This window comes from Apis laboriosa, unplaced genomic scaffold (assembly GCF_014066325.1).
Source record: "Apis laboriosa isolate Shangri-la unplaced genomic scaffold, ASM1406632v1 scaffold26_cov146, whole genome shotgun sequence".
Lineage (NCBI taxonomy): Eukaryota > Metazoa > Arthropoda > Insecta > Hymenoptera > Apidae > Apis > Apis laboriosa.
The window spans coordinates 3662707-3689450 of record NW_025222592.1 but is presented as its reverse complement, the minus strand read 5'-3'; the positions used below and the strand labels follow the sequence as shown (position 1 = coordinate 3689450).

Here is a 26744-nt window from a genome sequence, read left to right as displayed (position 1 = left end):
CCGGGCCAGCCCCAACGGTTTTTCATTATTTTTCACGTGTGCGGTTGGCCACATGATGCGGAATTAATAAAGGGAGAATCGTTCCATCTTTTCGCGCGCGCGTGTGTTTTTCTTTGAGATACGTTTGGAATTTCTTTTTCTTTTTTTTTTTTTTTTTTGATAGAAGCTTGATAATTCGATAATTCTTTAAGAGATTTAAAAATTTGTAAATTTTAAAAGGATACGATGTTTTTCTTGTTGAGGATTCGATTGTCGAAAATTTGCGTCGAAAAGTGATCCTTTTTTCCAGATTTGGGTTCAGGAATTTTTTTATCGTTATATATTTTTTTTTCAATTTAGAAAATTTTAGAAAAGTTTTTCGTTTCTACAATTTTTTTGTGTTTCGAGATTTAATTTTTGTCGATTGGTTAAATTTATTTTTTTTCAGATTTGGATTTAGAAATACTCCATTGAAATTTCTCTTCCAAAAATTTTAGAAAAATTTTTCGTCTCTACAATTTTTTCGAGATTTAATTTTTATCGATTGATTAAATTTATTTTTTTTTAGATTTAGAAATTTCAGATTTTGGAATTTGAAAATTTTCTATTTTTGAAACTCCATTGAAATTTTTCTTTCAAAAATTTTAGAAAAATTTTTCGTCTCTACAATTTTTTCGAAATTTAATTTTTGTCGATTGGTTAAATTTATTTTTTTTTTAGATTTGGATTTAGAAATACTCCATTGAAATTTCTCTTCCAAAAATTTTAGAAAAATTTTTCGTTTCTGTAATTTTTTCGTGTTTTGAGATTTAATTTTTGTCGATTGGTTAAATTTATTTTTTTTCAGATTTGAATTTAGAAATTTCAGATCTTGGAATTTGAAAATTTTCTATTTTTGAAACTCCATTGAGATTTCTCTTCCAAAAATTTCTCGTTTCTACAATTTTTTCATATTCTGAAATTTTAAACGACTGATTAAATTTAGATTCTACAATTTTTTCATATTCTGAAATTTTAAACGACTGATTAAATTTAGAAATTCGTATCGATCCTTTTTCCAAATTTGAAATTCTGTTTTTAATTTAGAAACCCTGAAATCTAGAGATTTGACAATTTTCCATTTTTGAAACTCCATTGAGATTTCGTTTAAATTTTAAAAAAATTTCTCGCTCTCTGAATATCGAGAATAAAATGATAAAGAATGTAAAAAGAAAAAATTAATTTTCTCGGTTTCGAGCAGTTTCTCAATTTTCCATGGGTTGCGTTTCCATCGTCCGCGACCCGCGTTTCCGGTTACAGCATCGATATTCCTGCACCTGTGCCCCCGATTGCGGAATTACGATCGACCATAATGCAATTTCGGCGGGGAACACGCGAAATTGCTTCCCTCGCACGCGCTGATCCTTTCCACGCGCAAAAGGGACTCTGGCTCGCCCTCACCTCGTTTTGTACTTTAATTACGCCCGATAATGGCCGACAGACAGGATTTCCGTTTTATCACGAAAGTCGATTTGAAACGCTTTGAAACGTTTCGTAACGATTTGTATCGTTTTATTCGAGAAAACGAGAGTGAGAGAATATTTATTAAAAAAAAAAAAAAATAAATAAAAATTTCATTTTCATTTACACGTATTACGATATATTTTTTTGGAGAACGGATTTAGAGAGGAAAGAATATTTTCTTTCATCTTATACACTTTATGTATCTTTGTTAATTATAAACGTATTGCTAAATACGCAATAAATATTATAATACTTTTCGTTTAATTATGATATAATTAAAAACCTCGTGGTCCCTTCCTCCATTCCTCGATTCTTTATATATTTTTCATTTTTATACTCACTCACGATTTGTCACTTTTATATAACGTTATCTTATTGACAGTTGAAAAAAACTTTCACACTATTCATTGACTAGATTCACTTAGACGACGGATTTAAAGGCGAAGATCTATCGGCTACGACAATTGTTTCTTACAATTCCTAATAATAAGTACAAACGTGCGTGCAATTAAAAAAAGAAAAAAAATCTCTAATCGATCAGGATCAGTTTCGAAAGACAAGACGCGAGAAAAATTTAAAAAAATTTAAAATCCTTCTCGTCGAGGAAAATAGATATAATAATAAATCACGTTCGATGAGTCTCTCCTCGAAACGTTCAAAATCGCGTGATCCTGCTCGTCTCCTCGTTCCCCTCCTCCTCCTCGCGGATAGTCGCCTCGACTTGGGCCAACCTGGGGCTGTTCGATCTGCTTGGATACGGAGATTCGTTGTTCGATCTGCGGCACGTCGACACGTTGCTCTCCACGTAAACGTCCGTCTCGATGCAATCCTTCTCCCCTTTGCCCCTCCTCTTCCGGTTGCTCTTAGGCCGCGCGTAAGTCGCGCTTTCGTCGATTCTTGACTGGAAAGTGCGATTCCCTTTATTCTTAAATGAATTTGTGAGAGTAAGAAAGAAAAAAAAAACTGGCCAATCTTATTGGACCATCTTTTTGAAAAATCACCCCCCTCCTCTATCATCGTATAATTTACGAGTGATTTGAAAAATTATTCGTTAAAATAACTACAATTTCTCTACAATAATAATAAAGTATTATCGTATTTTAAATTGTTAACTAATTCGATAGGCTAGATAAAAAATATTGTTAAAAAAAAAAAAAATCTCACGTCCGCATCCTCGATGCAGACTTGCGGTATCGAGTAAGAGTTATTCACTTCCCGCATCTCCGAATGGTATCCGTAATTGTTGTATCCGGGAATTCTTCTGCTCGCTGTTCCTAGATACTTTTGGCCTGGACTCGAGCTTCCGTAATAGTTTGGATACATGGTGGGTGTCACGTGCAAATTGGTCGTACTTCCCCCACGCGAGTGCACGTAATCGTAAAACGGGCGACTCTGCTCGAACAAAGTTTTCTTTTCATCCTTCGTACGATAAGGGAAACGATTTTTATCAGAAATTGAAATTAGAAATTATTTTTGATCCTCCAATACTGTATTCACCAGCAGAAAGATTATAATAATTATTAAAAATATTAAAAATATTATCAATATTATAATATTAATATTAAAAATAATAAAGATCATTCTAAAGATTCACTGAAGTTATAACTGAAATATTTTCGAAATATTACAATTATTATCTTATATTACATGAATTATATTATATGTGAATGTGAATTACATTATGAACGAATAAGGTAACAAAATTTTTATATTTATAATGGAAAGTACGGGTGAAGGTATCTTTCCTTGTTTCCATTTAGTTGGAACGAGATAGAGAGAGAGAGAGAGAGAGAGAAAAGCGATACCGACCTGCCTGCCAATTATGTCGATCCTCGAGTCGGGCGCGAGATCGGTCGACTCGAATCTCTGCCCGAACTTCTTCCCCCTTGCAAGATGCGTTACCATGTAATACGTCCTCGGTATCAGTATCCCTATAATGATGAGATAAGCGGTGGATATGATGCCGAGGGACACCACCGTGTCGCGATATTCCGGCTCCACGAGAATGAAGCAGGTGAGCCATACGGCCCATGCGATTAATAGGCCGATAGATGTGCCGAAGAAACACTTGCCCTCCCGATAATTGCGCGGCAATTGGAAGATGAAGAAGCACACGACGAACAGTGTGATCAGTAGGAATATATCGTATCCTGGAAATACGACAAATAATTCTATCTTATTTGTAAAAGTTGTATCGAATATTTTTATTTTCTTGCTTCTCTTTGGATGAAGAAACAAAAATGAAACGATTCTAATATATATATATATATAGAATAGAAGAGTGTTTGGAAGAAATTTTGCTGGTTAAAATTTACCCAGAAGAGCGATGAATATCAGGCTTCTCATAATTACAGCCGAGTCGTGGTTGCTGAGGGCGAAGAACATGACGGATATGGCGACCTGGACGAAGAACATGAAGAACACCATGAGCCCTTGAAGGTGGCCGTTTATGTGGGCGGTGAAGACGCCTCCCTTGGAGAAGACGAGGAAGAAGGCCCTCGTCAACATGAGGGAGAAGTCCAATCCGAAGGCGAGGGTCGTCGCGAGTATCTTCCTCGAGTTCAACCGTTCGCCCCCCAAGTAGTCGTCGTTGATGCAGAACGGAAGCACGGTTTGGAGAGTGAACACGTTGGCGAGTATCAGGACGATCGTCAACACTGGATTCCCGTCGAGGACGTCCTCGACCATGAAACGGTAGATGATGAAGACGGCGATCGCGCCGCAGGCGAACGTGCCGCACACGACCACCGTGAGGAAGATTGGCACCCAGTTGCCCGCCTTTAACACACCCCTGTCGAGCGTGTCTGGGATAAAGAGAGAGGGAGCTGCGTTAGCATCGAGACGCCATTTTGAAAAGGATGATGTCAATTGGAACTTTTTTCGAGATTATACTTATTTTGAAGATGTTTAGAATTATTATAAATTCGAATCTTTTCGTATATATTTTTCTTTTTTTTTTTTNTTTTTTTTTTTTTGAAGTTTCTTTGGTTGATTAAAATACTTCAAAATGTATTATTTTGATTGGAATTTTTGTTGAGAAGAGTCTTTTTTTTGCAGCTATTTCTAGAATCTTTTCAAATATCACATTTTTTTTTGCTTTAAAAGTTTCCTTGATTGATTAGAAGCTTCCAATGTATTATTTTGATTGGAATTTTTGTTGAAGAAAAGAATCCTTTTTTTTTGCTATTTCTAGAATCACATTTTTTTTTATTTTAAAAGTTTCTTTGGCTGATTAAAAACTTTCAATGTATTATTTTTTTTGTTGAACAGAAGAGTTCCTTCATTTTGCAATTATTTCTAGAATCTTCTCAAACATCACATTTTTTTTTTTTACTTTAAAAGTTTCTTTGGTCGATTAAAATACTTCCAATTTATTATTTTAATTAGAATTTTTATTAAGAAGAGTCTTTTTTTTGCAGCTATTTCTAGAATCTTCTCAAACATCATATTTTCTTTTGCTTTAAAAGTTTTTCTTTAGCCGATTAAAATACTTCCAATGTATTATTTTGATTGGAATTTTTGTTAGAGAGAAGAGTTCCTTCATTTTGCAATTATTTATAGAATCTTCTCAAATATCACATTTTTTTTTTTTTTTGTTTTGTAAAAGTTTCTTTGGCTGATTAAAAACTTTCAATGTATTATTTTTTTTTGGTGAAGAGAAGAGTCTCTTCATTTTGCAACTATTTCTAGAATCTTCTCAAACATTACATTTTTTTTTTTTACTTTAAAAATTTCTTTGGTTGATTAGAAACTTCCAATGTATTATTTGTTGAAAAGAAGAATTTCATTTCTGGAATATCTGAATTTTTTATATAATTGGAATTTTTCAAGATCCTAATGAATTTTTGTATATCCCAGTGATTGGAAATCCGTGCATGAGTATTAATATAATTAAAAATATTGAGTATTAATATAATATAAATTGAAATATTTTCATATATATTTTTTCTTAAGTTTCTTTGGCCAATTAAAAATTTCTAATGTATTATTTTGATTGGAATTTTTGTTGAAGAGAAGAGTCCTTTTCTTTTGCAACAATTTCTAGAATTTTTCAATGTATTATTTTTTTTTTTGGTGAAGAGAACAGTCTCTTTATTTTGCAACTATTTCTAGAATCTTCTCAAACATCACATTTTTTTTTTGCTTTAAAAGTTTCTTTAGCTGATTAAAATACTTCCAATGTATTATTTTGATTAGAATTTTTATTCAAAACAAGAGTCTCTTCTCTTTACAACTATTTCTGAATTTTTTATATAATTGAAATTTTTTCAAGATTATATCCTGGAAATCCATGCATGAGTATTAATATAATTAAAAATATTGTAAATTGGAATATTTTCATACATATTTTTTTTTTTTTTAAGTTTTTTAGCTAATTAAAAACTTCCAATGTATTATTTTGATTGAAATTTTTGTTGAAAAGAAGAATCTCTTCTTTTTGCAACTATTTTTGGAATATCTGAATTTTTTATATAATATCTATATTTTTTATATATTTTATATCTATATTTTTTATATATTTTTATATAATTGCAATTTTTACAAGATTATATCCCAGTGATTGGGAATCCATGCATGAGTATTAATATAATTAAAAATATTGTAAATTGGAATATTTTCATACACATTTTTTTTTTTTTAAGTTTTTTGGCCAATTAAAAACTTCCAATGTATTATTTTGATTGAAATTTTTCTTGAAAAGAAGAATCTCTTCTTTTTGCAACTATTTTTGGAATATCTGAATTTTTTATATAATTTCAATTTTTACAAGATTATATCCCAGTGATTGAGAATCCATGCATGAGTATTAATATAATTGAAAATATTGTAAATTGCTATCCTTTCAAACGTCACATTTTTTTTTTTCTTTTTTTTTTGCTTTAAAAGTTTCTCTCTTTCCTAAACGATCAAAAACTTCCAATATATTATCTTGATTGGAATTTTTGTCGAAACTCTCTCCAACAGAGAGTTTCCTTTTCATCTGAATTGAATTCGTTCATAAAAAAGAGAAAAGAAAATACATCATATACATCCTCCCCTCAACCATAGAAACGAAGGTTACCTTTGCTCGCGCCGCGAGGTCCGAATCTTTTCTTGAAATTGGCGCATCCGTCGCAGTTCCTCGCGTACTTCTTCAAGCACAGCCTCGGCATCCTGGGCATCCTCGACTCGGGCGACACTCTGAACTTCATATTAACCGGCTCCACGTTGTACGCTGCCATGTCGACCACGTCTCGTTGACTCTTCATCGCCACCGAGTACCTGATCGAGTGCGATCTCGCACTTATTCGTAGCGTGCTGTACACGTCTGCGTTCCTCATTTCCTGCCTCGAGGCCGGGTTGAAGCGTTGCATCGCGCACAACGCGGCCGTCGCCCGTGGACAGTTCCGCTTACGAATATCTTGCAACAATTGGGCGAGCTCGAGCACCGCTTTACCGACACCCAGCAAATGCGGGGAACGTGTTACGTGATTGGCGGCCGCCTCGAGGAACGCGCTCGGCGACGAGACGTCTTGGAGGAGGTCCGGGTCGAGCGGCGATGTCCTTACCGCGTACGAACCCGAGGGAACCAGATCTGCAAGGATTTTTTTCTTCAGAAATGAAGAATTTAGAAAAGAAAAAGAAATATCGAAAAGCTTTTTCCCTATATATATATATATTTTATATATATTTTTTATATATATATATATATATATATATATATATATAAAGCAAAAAAAAAAAAAAATGTAATGTTTGAGAAGATTCTAGAAATAGATTCATTGCAGAACGAAGGGACTCTTCTCTTGAACAAAAATTCTAATATATATATATTTTCGATCATTCACCGTCCACGTTCGATCCATCGAGGGCCAGTGCTATCCAAGTTTTCCTCGATTCTTCCAGCCTCTCCCCCCTCTCTATCCACTGTCGAATGTCGCTCCTCCGCCCGATCACGGCGATCACCGGCTCGGTCTCATCCCCCTCCAGCTCCAAACTGTCCCCGTAATTTTTCACGCAGATCCCCGCCTCCCTTGCCGTGTCCAGGAATATGTTCAACGCCGAGTCGTGGCCGGCCAATAGCAGATCGATCGTCTCGAACCTGGTGCTCACATAATGGACCATCAGACTGATCAACGGCCTCGTCAAGTTTTCCCCGTCGTACGTGGCGATCGGCGAAACGCTGTAATTGCGCAACGGTTCCATTATCGTTGCGTACTCGGACGGTAATAATATTCCCATGTCGTAGCGGTCCGTCCGGCAATCGGCGTCCACGGTTGTTTGCAACGCTTGTTTGTACACGGTCGTCTCGTCGAAACAAGTGTCCAAGATCTTCAAACCTTTTCGATTAAACGCGGTCCTTTAATTAATCGTAATTTGATGGATATATATATATATATATATATATATATATGTGTGTGTGTGTGTGTGTATTGGCTCACCCAATGAGAATCCAGGAATGAATTCGTACTTGTTCAATAGATGGACCACGTATGAGGCGGTGACCACTTCTTGCAGCCCGGTATCGCTCGTCACGTTGCAATAGGGACCGTGATTGATATTTAAGAACACTGAAAGTGTGTATGATATATGTATAGGAAAAAGTGGATTGGTTGTTTAAAAATGCTTTTTTTAACACGTTGACTGCCTCGTCGTGTTCCCAACGAAATCTTGTTCAGAGAAATTGTTGTTCGTTAATATTCAATATTTATTGTTATATTATGATATTATTCGAGAAAGAAGTTTCCAAGGATTACATACTCTATATGTTATTAATTTTTTAAAATTCAGAATAATTTTATTTATTATTTGAGAGTTAATATTTTTTGTGTCTTTCTTTTGAATATTTTTTCGTTCATCAATTTCATGTAATATTGAAATTGATATATTATGACCACCAAAAGATATTAAATTTTTTTTAATCTTTTAGAAATTTCATTATTAAATTCTTTTATTCTTGTAACTTTAGGTTTTGCAGGTTTCACTTTAGGTTTAATTATTATTTTATTAAAAATAATTATAATTTAAGAAAATTATATTTAATTTCTCTAGGAATTTATTTTACTATTCTTTAATCAATTGAATATTTAAATTCATTTTTTTGTTTTAATGATAGAGTTTATTTTTTTATTTGTATCATTATATCGAATAATAAAAATTCAATTTTCAAATATACGTAAGATTTGAATTAACAATTTGACATTTTGTTGATGTAATTTGATTATTTTTATATACATTTATTTATTTATTAATTTAATTTTAAATTATTGAAATAATATTTCTTAATTAATAAATAAGTAAAATATCCCACCGATATTTTAATAAGAATAATCTCCCGCATCTGTTTCCATCGTTGGAATTTTGTTGCAAATTTCTAGAACTAATTTCAATGTCGAAAAGAAAAATCGAAAAGAAAAAAGAATTAATTAGTTTTAGCGAATAAACAACAATTTTTCCAAATTGTCCTGATTTATTTGCATTCTAAATAATTTTTCAAACAATTTTAAATATTCAATTGATTAAAGAATAGTAAAATAAATTCCTAGAGAAATTAAATATAATTTTCTTAAATTATAATTATTTTTAATTAAATAATAATTAAACCTAAAGTTAAACCTGTAAAACCTGAAGTTACAAGAATAAAAGAATTTTTCAATCGCTTTTATTAATAAATTCATTTCATTACAGTTTCATCCTGTGGAATATCTTTTAGGGATGACGAATCAACGTGTTAAAGAGTAGATTTTTTCCAACAGTTTTACCGGATAGAACAGCGTCACCAGGGATCTCGAACAAACTTTTGTTCCTCGAGCACGTATTCGGATCGTCGAGATCGTCTTTTGTCCCTAGAACGGTGCGCAGCGCGGCAAGAAAAATCACTAGAAACTCGGACGACACCATCCTTCCTCCAAACAATTTCCTTTCCTTTCCCTCTTCGAAATGATTCGAATTTCTCGTCCTCCGACCAGTGTTTAATCGATAACGTTCGTTCAAAGGGGGAAAGTTCTTCTCCAAGCTCGAAGAAGGGATCGAAACGCCATTGTCGACCAGAAATCGTTTCGACCGATCTATATTGTTCTATATTCTATATTCTCTCTTCCGTTATTCCGTTATTCATGGTTTCGCCTCTCCCCCTCTCTCTTAAGAGGAGTCTTGAGAAATCCTAGGGGAATATTCTAGAAGAATATCCTAGGAAAATCCCAGGGAATATCCTAGGAATATCCTAGGGAAAATGGCGGTAAGGGTTCGGATCCAACACGATAAGGATCGAACTGTAACAACGATCGTCGTGGAACCGTTTAGAGATTATCACGAGCATTTTATTGATCCAATATATATCCCGCGCGATTTATTCAGATCGATACTTTTCCATCTTTCGATTCATCGATTTCTTATCGTTCGATCTGGGGACGAGTGAGTCGTAAGATAAATCGATCATGTTTCTTGATCTTTCGTTAAAATGTTATTTATTTATTTTTTTAAAAGTTTAGAATTTTGAGAGGAGTTTTTTGGAATTTTTACTGATCACCGTGAATTCATTATCAGTTGGATAATACTGGTATCGATCAGGTTTCTTGTTGTTGAATTTCGTCGTAAATGTTTGTTCTCCTTGCTTTCGACCTTTGAAGTTTGATAATCTCTTTTTCTTAATTATAATCCGATTCGGTGTTTGGATTCATCAAATCCTTATTTTTTTTTTCGAACGAGTGGATTTTTTGTTTTGTTTTTGAGACTCGATTTTAGAGAGAGAGAACGAATTGTTTATCTTTCGGAGTTTTACGGTGGAAGATTTATTGATCTCTGGGGGAAGGATGATACAACTTTGATTAACTTCTCTCTGAGGAAACTTTCGTTTTCCTTTTTGGAACATTGGAATTCAATCAAATAAATTTATTTCTTTTTCCATTTCTTTTTTTTTTTTTATCACTAAAAATCACTAAAATCATTGATATCAAGTTTTTCTGTGAACTTAAGCATAAACATTCTTTTTTCTTTGTAATATCCAATTAATATAGTCTTTCTTTTATTTTAGTATTTGACATAAAAAAATTGAAAGTTCTGATCCCATGAATCAAGATAATTTAATTATAGCTTTCCTCCTTTCTCCCTTATTTTTTCATGTTTGAAGATTTATTGATCTCTGGAAAAAGGAATGATGTGTCGCAACACTACTAATCTTTAACGTTGACTTGTAAAGTAATTATTCAATGATTTTTTCATCATATAAAAACGTTCTCTTTTGAAAAAATTTATCTCAAAAATTAATATTTCTTCGACAATCGATAAATTTGATTCGTATTGGATTAATATAAATAGGTTAGTTCAGTTTACGTCTTACAATAAGAATGACTCACTATTGATTAACTTTCTCATTAAAAATTTATTCCACCTGCTTACGTACCCTGTTACACCGCAATTCATAAACTGCATAAGAACACTGAACTATATTATCACAAGAGAACTAAACTAAATATCAAACAAGATATTATTCAAACCTTTAACGAGATCCTTATTATAATTAATTAATTTCCGTCTAAAATAAACTCACCCAAATTTGCAACTAATAAAATCTTCTTCAAAATATCAAATCCAACGGATCCTCCATCAATCCAAATAAATCAATCCAAATAAATCATTTCCACCAATTATGTATTTATACACAAGATATATACATAAGATATTATTCAAAGCTTTAACGAGTTCCTTATTATAATTAATTATAATTAACTTCCATTTAAAATAAACTCAAATTTGCAACTAATAGAATCTTCCTCTTTTACCAAAAATCACCAAAATATCAAATCCAACAGATCCTCCACCATCAATCCAAATAAATCATTTCCACCAATTATATATTTATACATAAGATATATCCATAAGATATTAACCTTCAACGAGTTCCTTATTATAATTAATTATAATTAACTTCCATTTAAAATAAACTCAAATTTGCAACTAATAGAATCTTCCTCTTTTACCAAAAATCACCAAAATATCAAATCCAACAGATCCTCCACCATCAATCCAAGTAAATCATTTCCATCAATTATATGTATATATACATACATACATACATATCTACCATCTATCAGATTATACTAAAACCACTCCAAAAACCTTCCTCTCCAATTCTTTATCCAACATCACGAAAAATCAAGATCTGTCCACCATCGATCGATCTAATCACGAGATCACTTCAGGTCGCTTCTCTCATCCTTCACTCAAAATCCTCTCCTCTCCTCCGTTATCACTCTTCCTCCTGCGAGGCGAGGCAAAGCTCTCAGGCGAAGTCCAGGGGAACGACTAAGCCGGTTATTTTCGGGTAAAATTTAAAAGAGTATATAAAAGTGAGACCGGTGCGCTTTGGGGAGCAGCTGGCGCGCACTGCACACGACAGTGACCACCACGGAAGCCATACCGCGGGCCCTCCCCCCCTTCTAAACGTATTACAACGTTCAGTCACGTTGAGGTCTGCAGCCATTTAAGCGGCGCGCGTATGGCCTAATTGACAGCCGAGGCCTCTTGCTTCTTGACAGTGGCGAGGGACAGAGACGAAGGGAGTAGCAGCCCTCTTTCCTCTTCTGCCCCTCGATGATCGAAAGCGACAGCGGATTCCTCGGGAAAGGATAACCCAGTTCCTGGACAACCTCCTCCTGCCTGATGTTATTAATTAGATTAGATTTGAACTGAGTTGAGATTTATCGAAACTCGATGAATCGATGATCGAGTTGTGTTTAAATCTTTCTTTGAAAATTTGAAAATTTTGTGTTCGAGTCGAAGGGAATGTTTGTTATAAGTATTGTGATCTGTGAGAATGTTTCGTTTAAATTTTCTATAAATGTGTGTGTTTGGGAAAACGAGATAAAAGTTGAACAAGTCAGTTTTATAAATTATGAATATTGTAGTGGAGTTGGAACGAAACACAGTGTGATATGTGAAAGTTTTGAGATTCTTCTCGAGAGTTTCTTAATATTTTTTGAAAAGTATTTTTATTTTTGGAGCAAGAAAGGAACAGGAATTTCTTCGATGGAAATGGAAATTTGATATTGGGGAGAAAAGTGAAATTCATGTAATAAAAATGCAAATTTTTTTATTTGTCTTTTTTACAATAATTGAAATTTGGAAAGAAGAAAAGGAAAATTCATAAAATTTGATTTCTCTTCTTAGAATTTAAAACGAAGAAAGAAAGACAATTTTAGACAATGTGTCTAAAATTTCTAAATAAACGAGTGGCTCAATCGACAAGCAAGATCCCTGTTTCACGCGAGGCGAAAACTAAGGTGAAACGAACACGTTGCTAATTATCAAATTATGAGCAATCGAAGGTGACAAGATGCAAGGTTCCTCGTTTAAAAAAAGAACTATGACCTACTTTCAAAGGCTGTACAACCCCTTGTTCCCCCTCTCAACGCCATTTTTTTCTACTTCAAATCTAATCCTTCGAGCGACGACACAAAAACCGTGCTATTATCAAACGGAATTTTTAATACATCTAAAAAGCATTCTTTGTTCGTGTTCCCTTTAAAAAAATCTTCCTTGTTATTTATTCCTTCGAAAAAAAAAAAAAAAAAAAAAAGGATGAAAAAATATATCATAGTCGATTCCCTGACACGTAATAAAAATTCCAAGATCATTATCCCTCCAATTATTATACTGAAATTATTCCCTTAATTATAATATATTAATTATTCCCTTAATATAATATATTAAGATACGATAATTTAAAATTTAAATTAATGAAAGAATTCATTCGAAAATTTAAAAATTTTCACTCAACTCTTTCACAAGTTTGCTATGCTTTTTAACCTGCTTGACTGGTCGCGCGATCTGGACGTCGATTTGTGTACAATGATAATGAAGTTTCGCGCGAATTACCCTCCAGTCGAATTTATACTTACGTTTCATTGTCGCGAAAATAAACTCGTTCCAATTTTAATAAACAAATCCCACACATCTTCTTATTCCTCCAATTTCAACATTCATCCTTGAAATTCAAAATTGGTTAGAATATCCCAAGTCTGCATCCTCTCCGTTTGCAGCTTCCAAGCACGAAATTCTTCTTCTCTCTCTCTCTCTCTCGAATACCAATATGCTCGAATAAGCATACGATTCCACTTGATCCATTTCCTTCCACGATACTCGTAACAAGGATCCGTGCAATTAAGAAATGATTATATTAAAGAACAAGAAGAAAAACCTTATCAATGAAGATGGAATTATTATCAGGCTATCGATTGATATTTCAATAAAATATATAAATAAACTACAATTTATTAAAATACAATATTCTTTTTGTTTCTTTCTTTAAATCGTCTCCGAAATAATTATTATGAAATTAATGAATTTAATCAATTCAGATCGAGATTATTGGAAATCGTATCGAGAGTTTGTCACTCTTTCAAAATGGCGTCGCTTATATACGATGACCTGACGTAACGAGGGGATGTCAAGGACGACCCATGACGCAACTGTGCACAGTGGCGAACGATTCGGTGTAGAGAAGGCGGCAAATTGCCGCGTTATTGTCGAACGACATCTCGCCCACTTTGAGCTCAGGATTCACCCCGACCTGAAAAATATCGATCTCGATCACGCTCGATCTTGCGTCTTCGTAAGGACATCGCTATCCACCAGATTCTCTCTCATTTCGTGGAAACGAGAAAGAAGAGACGACGATAGCAACGATCGAGAGAGAGAGAGAGAGAGAATAATGGAGTAATTATTTAGAAGTTTGGAAGTCTGGAAGAAATATATAAGGAAGCTTCTTAATGGATCTCTCTTGTCTCTTTCTTGGCCGTCGATCAAAAACAAAGGTTATTCGAAAAGGGAGGGAGGGGAATTTTTCGAGCCACTCTACCTTGAAAATGTATTCCCCAGGGCGAAGCTCCGATATGTCCACCCACTGGCAATCGATGTTGTGCCTGTATATATCGCTACAATTCACGGAAATCCCTTGGTCACCGTAATTGGCGCATTTGTACCTGAAATCATGCACGCCCGTTGCACGACCGTTCGAGTTTAATTGGCTCCCCAATTACACGCGTCGTGTCGAGAGAATGATCTTTGCTTTCGCTATACACAGGGTGTTGTATGTGTAACCAGAGAACTTTCTTAGAGAGGGAGAATCTAAGATCGAGGAAGAAATGTAATTTACGTTTCCATGCTTTGTTCGTAATTAGAGGAAGATAAAGAATATATAATAAGATAGAATAAGAATAATAAGATATAAGAATAATATAAAGAATAATAAGATATAAGAATAATAAGATAATAATATAATGAAGAATTCTGGAAATTTCTCAAGGAATTTTCTAAGGAATGGAGAAAGAATAGTTTTCTTTTATATTTTTTGATGGATGAGCGTTGGAAGATTAGAAGAATTTTGGAAGTTTGAATTTAATTTTTTGTTTAGAACAAAGTTGATTGAAATATATGTAATATATATTTGTCTGGAGATGGAAAGGTGAGCGAATATATCAACACCCTGTACGCAGACACGCGTAGGAACGGATCACTTTCACCCTTAACGAGTCCGCTAATTGCATTTACCTCGCCTCCACACCCGGCAGGCATTGATTGTCCTCCAGGCAAAAGGACGCTTTGTGCCCCTCCGCGAGCCTCGTCCCGTTCAGGTCCAACACGTCGAACGTAGCGAACACCTCCATCGAGTGGTAATGCCTGTCGTTAACAACCATGGAATTAATGATCGAGGGAGAGACCTGTAGAGAGATGTATAAGACATAGGAAAATGGTGGTTGAAAATCAACCTCGAGGGTCGAGTGGGGGATCGAATCGATTTTGGATAAGTTTGGAGGATGGGTGGATAAAAATTAAGAATTCTGGAAGAAGGAATTATTAAGGAATTCTTAAGAAATGGAGATTCACAGGAATAATGATATGTTAGTGATTGCACGAATGTACAGGTTATATTTGAGGAATTTACAATTATTAATATTTTGGGGGAAGCATAATTTTCTATGTATTTTTATATCAGTATGATTCTCTATTTTTTCTTATTTAAATATCTTAATTCTAATATTCTAGAAATTTCTTAAGGAATGGAAAAGAAATAGTTTTCTTTTTTTAATATATTTTTTGATGGATGAGTGTTGGAAGATTAAAAGAATTTTGGAAGTTTTTTGAGAGTGAGAAAAGAATAGTTTTCTATGTATTTTTATATCAGTATGATTCTCTATTCTCTCTTATTTAAATATCTTAATTCTGAAATTCTGGAAATTTCTTAAGAAATTTCTTAAGGAATGGAGAAGAAATAGTTTTCTTTTTTTAATATATTTTTTGATGGATGAGTGTTGGAAGATTAAAAGAATTTTGGAAGTTTTTTGAGAGTGAGAAAAGAATAGTTTTCTATGTATTTTTATATCAGTATGATTCTCTATTCTCTCTTATTTAAATATCTTAATTCTGAAATTCTGGAAATTTCTTAAGAAATTTCTTAAGGAATGGAGAAGAAATAGTTTTCTTTTTTTAATATATTTTTTGATGGATGAGTGTTGGAAGATTAAAAGAATTTTGGAAGTTTTTTGAGAGTGAGAAATTCACATTTATAAATTGATTATTCGAGAAAAGAATAGTTTTCTAATTTTTATATCAGTATAATTCTCTAATCTTCATTTAAATACTCTTAATTTACTGAAGAAATTTTAATGGTTTGTTAATGATATGTGTCTTTTTATCGAATTCAATACCAACTTTCTATTATGAATTTTGATTGAATAAAAATCAGAATTCTGGAAATTTCTTAAGGAATTTTAAGAAGTGGAGAAAGAACAATTTTCTTTTTTAGTATATTTTTTGATGGATTAGTATTAGAAGATTAAAAGAATTTTGAAAGTTTTTCTATTTTTTATCTCAATATATTTTAATTTAAATTAATTCTCTAATCTCCATATTGGATCTGAGTGTATCTTAATTTATCGAAGAGTTTGTTAATGATATAACGTTTTAGAAATTTTTCATACCAACTTTCGAGTATGATTTTTGATTAATTACTGAGAAGATCTTTCGATGAACTTTAATTTTCTGTAATTTATCCCACGTCAAATTATTATTATTTAACTCACTGAATGTTTGATGATGAATATTCGAGAGGATGCTAATAGATTTTAATTGTCTGCAAGAAATTGTCTGCGTGGGAGGGAATTAAAGATACGATGAATTATAATTAGATATTAAAATATTTAGAAATATAATATACGCAAAAGCTCATAAATATTCAATATTATTTAATATTATCATACATAAATTTCTTCTTATTATTATATTATATAAATTATATTATATTATTATTATTTATCTTCTTATTTAATTATAATATATTACCAAATCGATTTTAATTTGCTCAAAAGAATTTTTGCAAAGATACGCATCTTGTTCGAATGTTACACATCGATTTGAAAGAATTTTTGCGTGGGAGGGTGTTAAAGATACGAGTTTCGTAGATTCCTTGATCTAAAATGGCTCATAACGTATCATAAGGATTTATTTTAGCTGTAGAAATTCTCTGAGGCGGAAAAAATTGTAAATCGAAATGGGTCATAAGTTCTTATTTCGCTATTGAAGCGTCACAGATCGATCGATTTGAAGAAAAATTTAATAGTCGATAAAAGAAATTTGTTGGATTTTAGTTAGATTTTGAAATTTTTTTTTTTTTTTACACGAATCCAAATATTTGTTAAATTAGTTAAAACGAAACGAGAAAGATTGATCATAGGATAAAAAAGAATTTTGATAATCCAAGATTTTATTAGGCTTTTAGCTACAGTTATGATTGAGAATATTATATTGAAAATAATTGATGATTTCGATGCTTTTTAAATGAATTTGAAAATAATAATTTATAAAGTGGTGTTTATTTAATTTAATATTCGAATATTGATTTTACTCGATTGGAAAATCTCGTTTTTACCGAGACTTCTTTATTAATCCAGGATGAATCATAAGTTTTTATCGAGCTTCTCAATATATTATTCGTGTGCTTGGAATCGATTTCAATGGAAATAAAGCGGAATTTATTGGAAGTAAATTGGTTCGAAGGTTTTTTTCGAACGTTTTTCTGAATATTAACTTTAAATCAATTTTAATAGTCTTTCATAAAATTGATAAAAAAGAAATTATTAAATTAAATATTTCGAATTTTATATACATATATATATATATATATATATATAATTTAAATATAAAATAAATTTAACAAGGAATGAAGTCAAGAGAGAAAAAGATCGTAAAAGATTGTACACAATTGATGTCAAATATTTTCATTTTGAAAGGAACAAACTCGAAAAAATTGAAAATCACGATAAAAAAGAGAGCAATATAAGAAAGAAATATCAAAGATTTTCTTCACAGTTGGACCGTTATTACTTACCTCTCTTCCCATTTGATAATATTACAAAACTGCTTGTAATAACTTAATGAAACGATATCAAATTTTTAACTTTGGAAATCCCACTTAAAGGGCTTCATAGTTGAAACTTTGTTTTATAAAATTGAATAATTTTTATCTATCTATACAAATTTTATATACCACCCGAATAACAGTAAAAAAATAATTTCGAAAATTTTGTTCAAATTTAAAATGTCTGAAATTTAACAAAAAGAGAAAAAAAAAACGCAAAAATTTGCATTAAAAAAAAAAAACCTGTCGCTCTTCTTCCATTCCGCTAAACAAAATTGCTATTTAACTTTTAATTTTCTTAAAAAAAAAAAAAAAGAAAAAAATAATAACAACTTTCATTGATCACTCACATATGGCACATGTGCCATTCCCAAAGGTGTTTTGGCACCGACGGCCGGAAGTCTGCGGTTCCTGCGTTCAAGATCCTCGCAGTGAATCGTAGAAGCCTCCTGGTCTCCAAGTGCCAATTTTCCGATTCCTTTTGAATTTTATACGCCTGCGAGGCGACGCAGTTCTCCTCCATGGCGCATTGTAACCAGTATAGCTGTCTGTCCTCGAGATGGGCCGTTCGCATAAGTTCTATGTGGTCGAACACCAGATCCGGCATGTCTCGAAGACACACTACGCTGCCCACGTTTTCTACAGGACCTAAATCGTGAGGATTTTTAGTTGGAATGAATTTTGAATTTTTTTTATACACTCGTTGCACTTGTCCTTTCCTTTTTTCGTTTTAATTATATGCATATACTGATATAAAATTTATGTAAGTAGGAAAATAATTCTACATTCTCAATAAATCTTTGATTGAATATTTTTTTTTTTTCAAAATTTAAAAATTGGAATTATTTCGTTTTTTTTATCGATATTCAAAAAAGAAAAGAATAAAATTGATGTATAAATAGAAGAATTAATTACATTCTTGTAATTAAATATGTTTCACAATTTAGAATTGAAAAAAATTCCCTAACAAACAAAATTTATATTCCTGTAATTAAATATGGTTCATAATTTAGAATTGAAAAAAATTCCTAGCAAATAAAATTTATATTCCATTAAATATGTTTTATGATTTAGAATTGAAAAGAAATTCCCTAGCAAACAAATTCTTCATTTTTATTATTTGGTGCAAAGCAAAAGGACAAAATTTATATATTTATATTTCTGTAATTAAATATATTTCACGATTTAGAAATGAAAAAAAAATTCCCTAGCAAACAAATTCTTCGTTCTCATTATTTGATCCAAAGCAAAAGGACAAAATTTATATATTTATATTTCTGTAATTAAATTTCACGATTTAGAAATGAAAAAAAAATTCCCTAGCAAACAAATTCTTCATTCCCATTATTTGATGCAAAACAAAAGGACAAAATTTATATATTTATATTCCCGTAATTAAATATATTTTACAATTTAAAATTGAAAAAAAAATTCCCTAGCAAACGAATTCTTCGTTCCCTTTATTCGATCCAAAGAAAAGATAAAAATCTCAACGATATATATATATATATATATATACAACAAAGCTCGTTAGTCAATCGACATTCCTTCTTCCTTTTCATCGAAACCAAGAATTCGACGCATCCTCCACCCGACCGCATTTCTCATTAGTAGAACAAGCGTGTCGGTTCGTTCCAAGAGCGTTCTCTCTCTCTCTCTCTCTCTCTCTCTCTCTCTCTCTCTCTCTCTCTCTCTCTTACCTGGACAATCGAGGAGCTTGTCGTGCAAACAATCGGTCAGACTGCTCTCGTTCCCGCGACACTGTACGCCACTGATGGCCATGGGCGTCTTCTCGCCGCCGAAAAAGTTGGTCTGGACGGCGTCGGAGGCGTAACCAAGGCCCAATTGCCGGCAAACAACCGCGGCCTCGAACAGGGACCAACCATCGCCGCAGATGACACCCCAATCTTAAATAAAATTATCTCGTCCTTTTTTTCTCTCTCTCTTCTTCTAAGATTTTTTTTTTTTCTTTCTCTTTCGAGAACTTTGAATCGTATATGCAACGAAGAGAAAATTTGGAAATGAGATTTTATAAAAAGGATTTATGTTTCTTTTTTATTAGACGATTAACACGATGATTGTATTTTTACTCGGCTGTTGTTTAATTTCCAATTGATTTTTTTAAATTTTGATATTCACGTCTGTTACATACTTATCATTTACAGAATTTATAGAATTTTTTTTTTTAATTAAAGAGCATAGGGATAAGATAGAATCTAGTTAATATTAGATATCAAGTAATGTAGCTTAAACCTGATTCGAACAATCAAAACTATCCAAGAATTAATTTCACCCTTTTCTCTAAGATGCAAGAAAAATTTATCATAAAAAGAAAAATGATCAAAAATCTTCAAAAAAAGCGAAAGATCACTGGTGAAAAATCTCGAATTCCGCCCAATATCATACCTGAATGCCCCAGCTTAACCTCCACTCTCCCTTCGCTGTGGACACGTCCCCCCGCCAGCCTTATCGCCACTCCCTGCTGATGTATATCCTTGATCCTCCGTTTCTCCGGCTTCCTCCTCGCCTTCGACCGCTCCCTCGCCCCATCCTCCGCTTCCTGTTGTTGGTCGCGGGCGCAAATTACGCCTGCCGCCTCGCCGCCCTCGCAGTCGGAAGCGCCCCATCCGTCGAACCGGCACTTCGAGAGCTCGTCCTCGCTCCCGTCGCAGTACACGTTGTCCATCCAATATCTTCCTGCAACCGTTTCCCACTTCGCAACCCTTTGAGAAACTAGTACCTCCTAGGGAGGGAGGAAGAGAGGGGAGGAGGGAGGGGATCTCTTTCTTGGTAATTTTTCAATTTTATACAAGTTCAATGATTTTTTTTATTATCTTAAATTACTCGTCGCAGGAGAATTGGAAATTGAGAGGGTTTTTTGAGATTTATATTAGAATATTGTAATCTAAATATGTATAATATAGGTGTGTATGTGTAATCTGTATAATGGGATTTGTTGTTAGAAGAGGGGGATTGCAAGAGGAGGTACGAGACAATTGTAAAAAGATATGTTTAATAATTGATTTTATAATATATTCATCGATTTAATAATTTAGAAATTTAGAAAATTTTGGAAAATAAATGATGAGTGTTTTAAAAATATTATAACGAGAATAAATTTTAAGAGTTAATAGTTTCAAATCTATATGGATTATAAAAATTAAAGTGTCGTTTATTATATCGATATTCTTTGGATGGGCGAAAGTGGGAAAAAGGTTTTAACACCCCCCCAATCAATAGGGTGGAATGGTTTTCACGTGACCATTAAGGCAGGGCAGTTTCGACCTCGATTAAAAGGAACAGGTGAAAGATGCTTCTTATCTGGTTGGATACGTACGTGCTCACTCACATTTACACTAGATTAGCTTATTGGATTATTTCGATGTCTTTCGATACGCAACGTTCCATAATACACGCCGTTGTAAGATAAAATATAATCGAGAGAAATAAATTTTAATTCCTTCTTAATTGATGCAGCAAAATTAAAGAAATGGAAATGTGTGAATTTGCTACGTGGAATTGCAAAAAAAATTTTTTTTTTTTATTTTTTTCATTGGAAACAGGAAGAGGACAGAGGGATGAACGATTCACATTTAATTGACGCTTTTTCCCACTTTTTACCACAAGCTTCGAAATAATCTTAGTCCGTATTATTTCTATTTTATTTACCAGATTGTTGCAGATGGAATGATTGAATTTTTTGATAATATTTTCAGTGTGTGTAATTTTATCGGGAATGATATTTTTTTTTTTTTAAATGAAATTATTCACTATTATTTGAGAAAAGTCTTTCATATTTTTTATTAATTCTTGATTGAATATTTATATATTTGTTAAAATATATAAAAGGGGAAGGATCATTTAAAAAATTTTTTTAAATTGTAAATTTTGCAATTTTCTAGAATTTTAATTTGCAAAGTTTTTTAAATTTTTAAATTTCCAATTCGAAATTTTTCGAATGTTCAAAATCAATAAAAAATTTTTCAATTTATAAAGTTTCAACTTTTAAATTTTCAAATTACTTATTTTTTTTTTTTAAATTAAATTTTTAACTTTGCAATTTCCAATTTCCTTCCAAGTTGAAAGCTTTTTAAGTTCCAAAGAATAATGTTCCTACTTCAATTTAACAATGAAAAAAAGAAAAATCATTTCTTTACAGAAGTAAAATACATGGCAAATGATTCCACATACAATGGACTGTATTTGAAAGGGAAATTAGAAGATATCTATAAAATCTATAATAATAATAAAATCCAAATTACAAAGCAAATTTAGGAAATTTAAGATAAAATCTAGGGTATTCCAGATATCCATAGTTATCTACAATATTCTAGAAATCTACAATTCAATTACTCATGAAAAAATTCTTCGAATCTATTTGAAAATTAACAAATTTAAAGAATTCAGAGAAATAAGAAAATTTATAAAATCTAGGGTATTTAAAAAATGTACAATAATAATTACAAATTAAAAACTAAAAGAATGTATAAAATCTAGGGTATTCCAGAAATGTACTATAACTAAGTTCGAATTACAATAACGATTAGAATTCATTTAAAAACTAGTCAATTTAAAAAAAATTTATAGAAGAATCTATAAAATCCAGAATATTCTATCCACAGTAATAAGAATCATTTCGTATACAACTTAATAATATTTAAAAATGAGAAGATTTAAAAAAATCTAGGGAGGTAGAGAAGAGTCTATAGAGTATTCGAGAAATGTACAATAACAGTTGAACTTCGATATAATTGAATTCGATTAAAAGTGAGAAAATTTAAAAAAAAAATCTAGGGAAATAAAAGAGCCTATAAAATCTAGGATATTCCAGAAATGTACTATAACGAAGTTCGAATTACAATAACGATTAGAATTCACTTAAAAACTAGTCAATTTCAAATCAAAAAAAAATTTATAGAAGAATCTATAAAATCCAGAATATTCTATCCACAGTAATAAGAATCATTTCGTATACAACATAATAATATTTAAAAATGAGAAGATTTAAAAAAATGTAGGGAGATAGAGAAGAGTCTATAGAGTATTCGAGAAATGTACAATAACAGTTGGGCTTCGATATAATTGAATTCGATTAAAAGTGAGAAAATTTAAAAAAAAAATCTAGGGAAATAAAAGAGCGTATAAAATCTAAGGTAATTTCATTCACGATAATCAAGTTTTAAAACGGTAATACCGATGGTAAATTTAACGCGTTAACAGGGATCGCAATCATTTCATACGCAACAAAACGTTAATATTTCACGTTTCTTTATTTTCTTCGAGAAAGAATATTGGTTGAAATGAATAGGCAATATCTCACTTCTTGCCTGGCCAAAGTGACCGTTCGCTGTCGGTTTAATTGCACCGTTGAAGCCTAATTGCCTGCAAACCACATTGGCCTCCAAGTAATCCCATTCGTCGTCGCACACGCTGCCCCATTTCCCGTCGTGAAGTATTTCCACGTTTCCTGCGTAACCAATCGAATTATGAGTTTGCACAAGCTGATTTTCCGGTTCCAACCGCGTGTCTGGCTAATGGCGGTATTTATGGGGTTGCCGTGATAATTGGCCATTTAAACGGTTGATCTTTCCTCGAGTGTCAATTACCTATTTAGATTTGTACCGTTATTTTCCTTCATTTTGAAATTCTTTTACGACCGCTAAAAGATATTCTTCGATTTTTATGTTTTTTTTTCTCGAGTTTCTAATTTTTTTTTTTTACATTCGATGTTTATTTATTTTTGCCAAAATTACTTAACACACTTAAAATATAAAATTTCCAATAAAGATAAATTTATGAATAAAATTAAACGAGAAGATGTAACTCTTCTTGTAACTCTTTTACATTGAAAATTCTTCCAAATTATGATCATTATTCTTTCCCCCTCCCCCTTTCCTTTACGAAAAATCATTTATTCGAAATTTAACGCTGTTTCATAGTAATGATAGTAATATAAAAATTAAATCTATATACATGTATATAATAATTCCGAAGAATCGGTGACTGAGTAGAATAAAAAAAAAAGGGAGGAATCAAAGACGTGAAGCGAAAAATGGGTTCATCAGTTCGGAAGGAGGACGGGAATTGGCGGAGAGATTAACCGTTTTCCGTTTTCTACGAATAGAAAAAGAGAGAGAAAGAGAGAGAGAGAGAGAAACGTTGGAAGAGGGAGGGAAAATGGACGAAACAGAATAAGGGATGTTAGGTTGGAATGTAATATCGAATGGAGGGTAATAAAAATTGACATGCGAACGTCCCTGGGATGGGTTCCATCCTGTTTTATGGCCCAATTTGACGTTGGCCGTCCCATCTCTCGTGTCTCGCGGTGCCTACGTGACGTTTTACTTACGATGACACATAGTCGTCGTTGACATAAATCATCCTCGAGTTGACCCCTTTTTAATCGTCATTGCACTACTTATGCAAGAATACATACGGCTGATAAAATCGCGCAGTTTCACGTAAGACGTCTATTTAACGCGCAACGTTTACGTCAACCCTCCACGGTGGATGGGCGACCATTTTATTTTAATCGCGCGATATTATTGGCCGATCCGTCGGGGATCGCTTAGCGGGGCGCGAAATTTAAAATTTTTATCGCGAATTTTCCCATTTTCACGACGGTTCAACGAATAAATTTTGAATTTATGACGGAATATCTTTGAATTGCCAATTTTTCGATGATTTTCAACTCTCGTAAAAATTATCGAACTCTTTAAAGTTGCTAAAAAATTGTTTTCAAGAAGATCAATTTTAAATCTTTCGAGAATTAAAAGATTTCTTGGACAAAAAAAAAAAAAATGTTTCGATTTCAAAGCTTCGGAAGAAGAATTGTTACCTTCGTGTCCACCGTTCTCGCTGCCCACCAACTTCACGGCTCCTTCCTGCTTCTTCAACTTCCGGAAGTCCTTCTTCAATTTCTTCACTAACCTCGCCTTTTTCTCGTGAATCTTGTCCCAAGTATCGTTATTCGCCGTACAAATATCCACCATCATCGCCACCATCATCGAAAATCCAACGACTAAAATCCTCCAATTCATCCTCGATCTCGTTTCGAAAACGTTCCCTTCCCTAAAATTGCTAACTAACCATTAAAATAACGAATCCTTCATTTCTTCCTTTGCATTCCTCTCACTTTTCCTTTTCCATTTTTTAAAAATGCATATTTTCAAATTTAAGAAAGAGACGACGAGATTTTTTCCTTGAAAAAACGCGGCCAGAGAGAACGATCTGTCCCGATCCGCAACGACTGACGTCGTTCGTGATTAAAATCGAACCGCACGTGTATTTCGTTTACCGTACCGCAAGCTACTGATGCATGCCTCTGATCACGCGATGTAATATATTTGCTCCAGTTGTAAGACGAGCACAGCGTTCTCGAGTGTTACGCGGTCGCCGCACATGGCGGATCGCTTTTTCCACCCTCCCCTTCCTTATTTTTCTTCCTTTCTCTCTTTCTTTCTTTCTTTCTTTTTTTTTTTTTCGCTTCGTAAAATCCGTGGTCGGATAATCCGATAACTCGTTCAGCCCAGCCCATGCGATGGGATTACCAGATTTCCTCCATTCAATCGACAGGCCACCCCGTCGTCGATCGAAAGAGGGAACGTTCTTCGAGGTTTCGAGCGACGGGTGATGTAAAATATTTCGAACGTTTCGTTGAAAATAAAACGTGATTCTGTTCGATTCGATTTTCACGATCGATGATTATACGTTCGAGTCGATTCCTCGACGATGGATTACATCATGGATGGAATATATTAATCCTTCGATACTTTGGATTTTGAAATCGATCGATCTTGAAAGTTTCGAGACGATTGAGTTTTTTAAATTTTTAAATTTGCCGCTATGAAAACGATGAGGACGAGTGGGAACAAGTTATTTTCTCGTCGAATAGGAACAAGTTACGAGTTAAATTGCACTGTTTTATCTGAATAAATTTTCACGAAAGGTGTTGTTCAACGATGTTTGAAACAAAATTAGAATTCATCCACGTCCAATAATCGTGTTAAATTCTATCCCAACTGCTGGTTACGGTTAAGAAAATGGAAAAAGTTTTCCGCGAAGAAACTTTACAATTTCTATCAATTTGAACAATTAACGTGGAACTCGAGATACGCTGTTTTAAAATTCGCAAAAAAAAAAAAAAAATTATAAAATTAATTAAGAGAATCCTCCTAAAATTTTGTGTAAACGTATCTAAACTTACTTTAAATTCTCTCTTAAAAAAAAGAAATATATAAATAATTTTGAACATCGCTTCTTAGAATATCCTAGAATATTCGAGGCGTCGAATGACAAATTTTGAAAGGAAAAAATACAATATTCGAAATACGCCGTTTTAAAATTCGCAAAAAAAAAAAAAAATTATAAAATTAATTAACAAAATCCTCCTAAAATTTTGTGCAAACGTATCTAAACTTACTTTAAATTCTCTCCTAAAAAAAAGAAATATATAAATAATTTTGAACATCGCCCCTTAGAATAGGCGTCGAATGACAAATTTTGAAAAAAAAAAAAATACAATGTTCGAGGTGCGCCGTTTTAAAATTCGCAAAAAAAAAAAAAAATTATCCTACGTAAAATTTTGTGCAAACGTATCTAAACTTACTTTAAATTCTCTCCTAAAAAAAAGAAATATATAAATAATTATAAATATATAAAATACAATATTCGAGAATCGATCCGTGTTGTCCAACTAATGAGCAATGTTTTCGAGATGATTTTTCGAATTCCATTTTGGACAGGACGTGGCATCGCAGGTTGATCGGTTATCGAAGGATGAGCAGAAGCGCGTGCACGCACATTTTTTTTTCCAACTGTGAATCCGTGGGGAGGCTCGTGTGTCCCGGCCAGAGGCAATTCGATC

General features: G+C 32.8%; 2 protein-coding genes across 3 annotated transcripts; both read right to left on the bottom strand.

Annotated features, from left to right (window-relative positions):
• Positions 1-1662: 1662 nt before the first annotated feature.
• Positions 1663-11815, bottom strand: LOC122714005 (protein bride of sevenless). Its single transcript, XM_043934959.1, has 9 exons — positions 11632-11815; positions 9225-9625; positions 7905-8033; positions 7311-7802; positions 6545-7057; positions 3798-4286; positions 3292-3632; positions 2647-2874; positions 1663-2383 (listed from the first exon to the last, which is right to left on the bottom strand). Exons 2-9 carry the CDS (start codon positions 9361-9363, stop codon positions 2138-2140), a joined length of 2577 nt encoding a protein of 858 aa, XP_043790894.1. The 5' UTR covers positions 9364-9625; positions 11632-11815; the 3' UTR covers positions 1663-2137.
• Positions 11816-13714: 1899 nt separating this feature from the next.
• LOC122713777 (lysyl oxidase homolog 3-like) lies at positions 13715-25187 on the bottom strand. Of its 2 annotated transcripts, XM_043934537.1 has the most exons (8): positions 24717-25187; positions 23199-23345; positions 20285-20575; positions 19579-19785; positions 18229-18526; positions 15013-15141; positions 14321-14444; positions 13715-14032 (listed from the first exon to the last, which is right to left on the bottom strand). In XM_043934537.1, exons 1-8 carry the CDS (start codon positions 24916-24918, stop codon positions 13910-13912), a joined length of 1521 nt encoding a protein of 506 aa, XP_043790472.1. In that variant the 5' UTR covers positions 24919-25187; the 3' UTR covers positions 13715-13909. The 2 variants fall into 2 exon arrangements, with proteins under 2 accessions (XP_043790472.1, XP_043790473.1); XM_043934538.1 differs by lacking the exon at positions 23199-23345.
• Positions 25188-26744: the final 1557 nt, after the last annotated feature.